An 8,756-nucleotide genomic window follows, 5' to 3' on the forward strand; every position below is an offset into this window, starting at 1 on the left:
GGTAAAAAAATATATAATTAAAAAAGAAAACATTTGGTTTTTTTTCATTCCACTGCCCTGCGTTGTGTATTTTTAAATTCAAAAACATTTGTAAGACCCTTTAGATGTCAACATTATAGTGCCAGGGCTTTCTGGGTTAGATTGTTTCTGCATGCCAATGAGTCTAAACATAAAAAATGTCCTAAAATACTCATAAATCCCTCATCGTCACCCATACATTCCCCCAAAGGGAGTATCTGCATCTTTACCTGCTGGTCTCTTTCAGAATGTCAGTTCCTCTCCTAGACTGTGCTGCCTGTTTTACAGGTCCCTCTCACTCTGCTGCGAGAGGTTAAGCTTACTTGTAATGGAGGTAAATTTTACAATACATGTCTCAATTTTTCTCATATCTATCCAGCTCTTTCTTCACTTGCTAAGTCTTTTCTTAATGTATACTCTATTGTCTTTAATCAGCAATGTTAATTGTTGCTAAGCAGGGGATTGTAAGGTACTGCAGTATTGTATGTTGTGTTCATTTCCTTTGCACAGGAAGTAATATTTGTTGTAAGTATTATGTCATATCTAAATGAAAAGGGATTCAGTAAACAAACATTCAAAAAAGGCCAAGATAAAGCTATTGGACTAATACTAATGTTCTAACAGCCCTGCAGACATTAACCGTTCAGTGTTCACAAATTAGAGGCTAAACATAGAGTGTAAGGCATTTGCTGGTTTTCTTTAAATAGCCCTTTTCTTACACCAGAGACTCTTGCATCATGCCTGATGCATTCCAGTTATTTTCCATCAGAGTTCCTCTCTCACTTTCCTCTCTCTTTCTCTGTCTGTGACACACGCACTTGCTCAAGATCAAAATAGTATTAAATGTAGACTGTCCATTGCTTGGCTGCCTCCATTTCTTGAGATCATGCCAAGAGTATCTGTATATAGTTCTTTTAAAGGGTCTGGCTCCAGTCTGACAGTCACACTTCGTAAAGCATTGCAGCGGTGTGAGTAGGTAGTGCCTGGGCAGTCTGGTTCAGACAGGCTGTTAAAGTGTGGTCAAGCTTGATGAGACAATACAAGACCCAAACTACTCTAAAGAGACTCTGAAGAGAGATTTAATATTCTGTGGCAGCACTGCTAGAACTGGACGCAGCCAATGTCAAGTGGAAGTGGATGTCAATGTGTTTAAATGTTAAATTGTGTGATTAAGCTCAAATGTGGTGTAAATAATGTATGTTTAGAATGGCTGGAGTAATGCCTTTTGGGTAGTGAAGGCTGCAATTTGTCAAATTATGACTGAAATATAAGATCCAGGCAAGTGTTGACCAAATACAGCTGGAATATGAACATAAACTGAGGTCTTGACCCAAATACAATACATTTTTCACACCCATGAAACCCTGTGAAAACAACAATTTAAAATGGCCTGTAATTTAGTATCATGGATCAATTTATGATCTTGGTTTTGTTTATATATAATATGGTATGATCAATGTCTCTCCATCACAGGTTTTTGAAAATGTTATGTCACTCTCTGAATTAAAACAAAGATTTATTTTGTCTAGGTTACGGCACCAGGCACACAAAGAGCTCTATGCATACAAGCAGGTGAGCCGCTGACTTATCTATTCAAACTCTCTACTGTATTATTTTAATGTACATTATTTACTGTATGATTTAACATGGGTGTGGAAGGGAATTGTCTCTGTTTGTTTCTCGTGCAATTTCAAATGTTTAGGTTATAGACTGAGTTTCCAAATTGCAATTAAGACTTACTGTAAATGTATTCAAGAACTTATTATTTTTTGTTTACAGGTTATTCAGAAGGAAAAGGTCAAAGAATTAAACTTGCATGAGGTGAGTTTTTCTTTCATCCAACTCTGCTGGATTTTGATAGATAGATAGATAGATAGATAGATAGATAGATAGATAGATAGATAGACCTGTCTAAACTGATTTTGCATTATTTGTCAATCATTGCGGTATATTTGGGAAGCGGGCAGAAAAATAATATATTTTAATTTAATTCAAGTTCTGGTATTTTGTGTGTATTTGTAATAAAATGTTTAGATAAGCACTGTTGTTTATCTCTGGCTGACGTTAAACATTGGTCATGAATATCAGTTACTGTATATTTGACCTTTCAGTGGTTACAGATTACAGACTGTTAAACCTGAGCTACCCTTTGTTCTGAACATAAGGACCTTTTACAGGATTTGTACTGTACGCTCTCCATGTTTAATAATAGTCTATGACGTGCTTAACCTTCACCGAGATGGTTTGTACATGACTGTGTTAATGGGCCAGTGTCCTGACTTCATATGTGAGTGCTAATGAAAGGTTAGCAACAACACTGAGGTGTGAGGACACCAGAGCTCTTGTTGAATCCTCAAATTGTCCTGGAATTTCTCATAGCCTTTCACTCCCTTACTGTATCTCGTAAGAGGTCATTGTCGAGGAATAGTTTCATTTTAAGGTCATTTTATTTTCAGTATCATTGCTAAAGTTAGATATTCCTCTTCAAAAAGCAGACAGCAACTGTATATTTGGATGTGCATGAATACATGTGTTGAAATGAGTTAGGTTATGTCTTGTTAGAAAACTTGGCATCATGTGTTGCATCTGGCTTTTATCATTTGTATTTGATGCGACAGCAGTTGTATGCATGATACTGTTTGTTCAACTGCAACGCATTCAAAAAGAGTTAGTAACATTTTATCTTGGAAAGGAACACAACGTTCTCCCAGGAGCTGTATTTTTGTCCAGTACTAGAAGTGCTAGAGGTGTCATCAATATTAATAGCACTGTCTGTGATTTTATATTAGTATCCATATCTTTCAGCGCCTGAAAATGGTCAAGACTGCCCAGAAGTGGCAAGCACATGTCAGTTGCACTTGTAAACTCATTTTTTATGGTATTTCTTCATGTTTTGTTGGACTTTTTGACACTCATTTGTCAGACTCAGGGTTTTCTATTTGATATAGATTTTTTTCACAAATAGCTTTGAGGAAACACTTTCATCCATGAGCCTGATATTGGCTTTTTATTTTATTTATTTTTAAGATGTTTTATAGTTTAAACAGCATTTGCAGGTGCTCCCATCTTTTTGTTAGGCAACATTTTCTGTGAACCAGGCTGATTTGATTATGCTTTTAAGTTACCAATAATATTTTAGTACACTCAGTTATTTTTAATTACATTTAAATCCACTCCACCACATACAATTATAAAGATTTTACTGCAAAATTACAGCATAAATTGTGCAGAAAAAATGTGGTCATACATTAAAAGTAGATTTGTTTTCTTTATTTCTAAAGTAAACTACAGAATTTAGGAGCACTGTTTATAAAGAATCAACAAGTTTAACAGGTCAGGGTACTGGTAAGTCTGGTTTGCACTTGTATGTGTGCTCAGGTTTTCACTAACAATATTAGAGATTACAAACGTTCTCCACAGCCAGGCAAAGTTACCCCCCCCCCCCCCCCCCAAGGAACATAGAGGGTTCTGAAATATCAAAAACTATGATATTACCATAAAATATAGTTCACCAAAAAACATCATTCTCATCATTATAATTTTCTCAACCTCGTTCCAAATCTGAATGACTTAGAAATCCAATGTTGTCCACGACTGACTTGGAAAATATCTTCTTAAAGGTGAGCAAATGAGGACAGAATTCTATGAATTGTTCTCCACTTGATCCGAGAATTGTAGCCTTGATCAGCATGTAGGCTCAACTTTTAAGTTCAACCCCCCATGAGTTGGAAAGGTGATCTGGCCATTTACTTCATAAGTAGAATTATTCACCCTCACACTGCTCTATCACCTCGTCCTTGCTTGCATTAGATACAGCACCAGGCGAGTGAATATAATCTCAACTCTCAAAACAATAAGTACCCTTCCTATAAGGTGATTATATACACAGACACTTTGTACGGTAGAGCTTGTGCACGGTTGATTGATGTGCAAACACAGTGGTGCAGAAATCTAACATATGTGCCAGATATGGATCCTCAGATGGCAACCAGTGAGACATAAATATTACACCATCAGTGAGTACGATTTATTGTGCGTAATTCCACTGCAGTGAAATGGTCGGAGATAAAACTGTGGCCTGTGTTTTATTGTTCTTCCGCATAGCTGCAGCTCTCTAGGTGAGAGATCAAACCGATGAGAGCGGCAGTGTGCAATGGACTGAGCAATATTTATTTCCATTTGATAAGAAAGACCCCGGGGAGTCACGTTTGAACTGCAGAGGTGGTCTTTCAATTCAGAAGCCCAGCAGACAGGAGAAAAAGAGGCCCAGGATGGTAATAAAACAGAAATGCATGATGATCCACAGTGGCATACCATGAGATTGACATGGTTGAATGGTTTATTTTAACCAGACTGGCCTTGGTTGGAGTATAAAACACAATAGTGAAGGCAAGGCACTGTCAGTTTTTTGTGCACCATTTAGCTACATGAAGAAACATTTTGTCCGTTGTTGGCCAGTTAATGCCATTCTTTCCTCACAAAACCCAACAGTGTATCAGCAGACAATCTCTTGCGAGATGTGTGCTTGCAGTCTAGCTCGTTTCAAACAGAGAAGCATTGTGCCTCGATAATTCACCAGCCACCCCCTGCTCAGGGTCAGTGACACCTAAAGCACTCGGACTTTATACTGAACTATATCTTGTTTTATGATACACACACAGAACAGAAAACAACTGTTGTGACAGACACACATGTACGCACAGGCACGTTTGTTCGAAACCACTGTTGTTCTCTTACAATTGGTACAGATGTACATTTCCTTGCCCCCTTATCTGCTGTCAGCAAGGTTGATGAAATATTTACTTTGTTTACAGGTCTGAAAGATGTCCTGGATAACATGAGCTATGGAACAAATCAGTTTTAACTTTATTGCTTTATAATTGTACAATTTTGTCAAGGCTGTGTAAGTAATTCTGAAAAATCTGAATATATTTTGTAAAAACAGCAGCTGTGATGTCAGAATTCCAGCAACATTTTTTTACTTTTACAGATTTCACTTGACAAAAAATTTAAACATTTAATAAAAATGAATAAAAACATGTATTTTATTAAATAAAGTGGTTAATATATCAAATTATTCAAATAACCTTTTGCTTTTATACTGACAACCACTATAGTATATATGAATAAATTAATTCCTATATTTTAAATGTTATGTTAATTCCTTTTTTTTTTTTCTTTTTTTTAGAAACCTTTCAGTAGCTGTAGTTATGCCACAAGGGTGTTAGCTTGTGAAAATGAGTCATTTTCTCTTCTGTGACGAAATGTAGTCATTTCCATAGTACAATGTTGTGAAATTTTGGGAGAAGGAAAACATTTTTTATTCTTTCTGGAAATACATAATATTCATAATTTCTTTTAAGCACTGTTTGCATCTGGTTTAATATCTTTACCCTGGTACATCCTGTCTTGCTATTTGGCTTTTCCTCAGATTACTTTTCTTTTTTTTTAAATTCCTTTGAGTTTTATTAGCTACTTTTTCAAAGGAACTAGCTGTTGTTAGCCCTCAGCCTTCTGTGGAATAGCCAGTACCAGTCTTTTGCCAACCTCCAGATTACATCAGCATTTAATTAAGTCCAAATGTTCACAGAATTCCACTCTCTGATGTGAGACAGATCATTAATCAAAGTGTTTGACTCGCCTCCTACAGCACTAGGTCTAGACATGTTAGGCAGCAGTCAAAAAATGCTGCGCTTCCACTGATGAAAAGGAAACTTCTCGAGTACAGTCTATTTCGTGGCTTAAGATGGAAAAGCCTTAAAAGAAATGTTCTCAGGCACGTCGATCTTATAGTTCTCATGAATACTGCATTACAACATATCTTCAAGTCTCACTGATTTTTGAAGGGGATATCATCCATTTCTTGTAATAACTTGCTGTTTGTATTCAATGGAACAGTTTTCATCTTTGATGGCAAAAATGTTTAGATTTAATAATTTTATCTGTGTGTTCACTGGAATATATTGTTTTCTCTCCCTAGATTTGTGCGGTGTGTTTGGAGGAATTCAAGCAGAAAGATGAGCTGGGAATCTGCCCGTGTAAACATGCCTTTCACAGAAAGTGAGTACCCTGGCATATGTTGTTTTCTAAAAGAGGAAAATTTCTGCAACGCTAGCAGCACCAAACACTTTTTTGCACTCTGTTTATTTGAGCGACCCAGCTGGGCCAAAAATAACACTGGGGTTTGAGATTGGACCACCTGTTTGATGAACAGTGGCAGACAGATTTTGCTAGCAGCACAGATTACATAAAGTGCACACTTAAAACCTAAAATGAAATGCAAATTTGCAGTGTTGCATGGGTTCTTCTGCCACTGATCTAGTTGAAATGTGCCTGAAACATTTGCACTGGGCTGTACTTCAGAGTAAAGGCCAAAGTAAATGTCAGAGCAATGCTTGGACACTTATCAGAGGGGTGGGGAACTCTCTGCTCTTTTTAAACATTTCAACATTGTAGTTTGCTTCTGTGGGAATCCAGCCAATCTTTATAGCTTAAATGGGTCACTGAAGTGAAGTCAAATATTAAATGGTAAACTGGTAAAATGAGAGCAGTTAATTATTTAATGAATACGTTTTTATTTGTATGTTAACTCATATAAAAATGTGTATTATTTTAGAATCAGTGCAGTATGGCCACAATGTGTGCTATGAAATTAGGCCCTAAATAAACTACATGGAAATATAATATAATGCGACACTAAATCACTTGATACATATCATTTTCATGTCACGCTCTACTATGAAATATGAACTGCAGGACACGCCTATGGAAAATCCCCCCTAAAATTCCTCTGTCACTTTCATCCCATGATTCTTTAGAAGATCTTAAAAGAAATAGATTTGGACTACTCATAAAGGACAGAAAACCTGCCTGTGAAATAGAAATATAAAAACTGTGAATATAAATGATTATTAAAATTATAAAATAATCATTAAAATTATTAATTGTATAAATTATTATTATTGTTTTTGTTGTTGTTTGGATCCATATTGATTATAATAGGTCTATACAGTGGGGTTTATCTCAATTAGAGTCGATTGTGACATAAAAATGCTATTAAAATTGTAAATATAAATAATAATTTAAATTATAAAATGATTATAACAAATGATGAAATGGATAAAATGTTGTTGTTTGGATGCATATTGATTATAATGGACTGTTATTCAAATACAGAGAGGTTTTTCTCAATTAGCATGAGTCAATTGTGAAATAAAAATATGATTAAATCTGTAAATATAAATAATGACTGGAATTATATAATAATTATAAAATGAAGAAATGTATAAAATATTATTATTAATGCATACTGATTATAATGGGTTGTTATTGAAATACAGGGAAGTTTAGAAGTTTTTTTTTAATCTGTATGATTAAATTGTGAAATAAAAATATTATTAAATCTATAAATAAATAATTTTATCACTGCTCCTACATCCCAACTGTGCAAGTGGTTAAATGGGGACTTCTGTATCATAGATCTGTTTGTTTACTTGATGGGACCAACACGGCCTAAAATAGATTGGTGCTTACTGTGAATTATTCATCAGTGCAGAGATGGCAACATCTCGCTCAAACTAACCCGAGATTCAGTCTCACATTCCACATGGGCTTCCTGCGAGGAGAAGACACACAGCCAGTGCTGAGACATCACATGAGATCACTTTAGACTTGCTATCAGGAGCGTTATTGGTGGTTTGGGTTAGCAGAGTCTCTTTGTAGTGGGATACTCTACCTTGATTTGAGAAATGTGGGGCAGATTATTATCTTGTTAGCCTTTCACCTTCTAAACCTCTTTGTATCTGTCTCAGGTGCCTTATTAAATGGCTGGAGGTGAGGAAGGTATGCCCGCTGTGCAACATGCCCGTCTTGCAGCTGGCGCAGCAGCAGAGCATGTCCGAATCTGTGCCCCCAACGCAGCAGCCTCTGCCCGGAGTGGAGAACCTGGTGTAGCCCCTCATTTTTTCTCCTAAAAATGTGACCACCACTACCTTCACACTCCCTCATGTACAGGTACACGCTCTCATCCAAGGACAGAGCACAGGATTTGTGCCCGGAGCCACGGTGACCTGTGACCTGCATATGTTCATGTCCTGCCTTGGTGGCTTTACAAAGGATTATTATCTTTTTCCAATTTACAATAATAGATGATTTACTCAATCTATCTTATTTTGGTTTAGTTTTTTTTTTTCCTGTGGGACAATGACGAAGAATTGAGTTTACTTGGCCAAGCCATGATTAAAGTAACTGTTCCACACCAAAGCACTTTTTTTAGGACACCAGTGAGAGGCAAATAAAAGACAAGGACTAAAAAAATAACATTAAAAATACATTTAAAAAAAAGACAGAAACAACTTTTTTAACTAAAGTTTTTTTTTTTTTTAAGCACTTTACACAAAACTCAAACCTAGTTGCTTGTGATAGTAGCAAGATCTTGTTTTATATTTTATGATTTCAAACTTTTTTAGAGCCACAGAGCAAACCATTGGTTTTATTTTCATTAGAGAGGGTTAGGTTTATACTGTATATTAAAGGGATAGCAGCTCTCCATTGTGTATATGTTTGTTTGAGTGTTTTTGTATTGATGCTCGGGAAAAATAGATACGGTTCGCAGTGACCTTTAGCTGGTGGCCAAAACAAATGTGAATGCAGAGTTTGTCTTATTAAGGCGAGGATGTGACCCAGCAGTATTTGATCTTTGGACATCTTTATATTTGTATAAATATATATATATATAT

The 8,756-nt window shown here is 36.0% G+C and overlaps 1 protein-coding gene across 3 annotated transcripts in view; it reads left to right on the top strand.

The window, feature by feature from the left end:
* rnf24 (ring finger protein 24) overlaps window positions 1-8,396 on the top strand; it is a 49,235-nt gene extending 40,839 nt beyond the window's left edge. For all 3 annotated transcript variants that reach the window (XM_059554474.1, XM_059554475.1, XM_059554476.1), the window contains 4 exons: window positions 1,548-1,590; window positions 1,798-1,839; window positions 5,999-6,078; window positions 7,830-8,396. In XM_059554474.1, the coding sequence (XP_059410457.1) occupies window positions 1,548-1,590; window positions 1,798-1,839; window positions 5,999-6,078; window positions 7,830-7,971 (307 nt within the window). In that variant the 3' untranslated portion in view covers window positions 7,972-8,396. The remainder of the gene's footprint in view (window positions 1-1,547; window positions 1,591-1,797; window positions 1,840-5,998; window positions 6,079-7,829) is intronic.
* The last annotated feature ends 360 nt before the right edge of the window (window positions 8,397-8,756 follow it).

Source organism: Carassius carassius, chromosome 7 (genome assembly GCF_963082965.1).
Source record: "Carassius carassius chromosome 7, fCarCar2.1, whole genome shotgun sequence".
Lineage (NCBI taxonomy): Eukaryota > Metazoa > Chordata > Actinopteri > Cypriniformes > Cyprinidae > Carassius > Carassius carassius.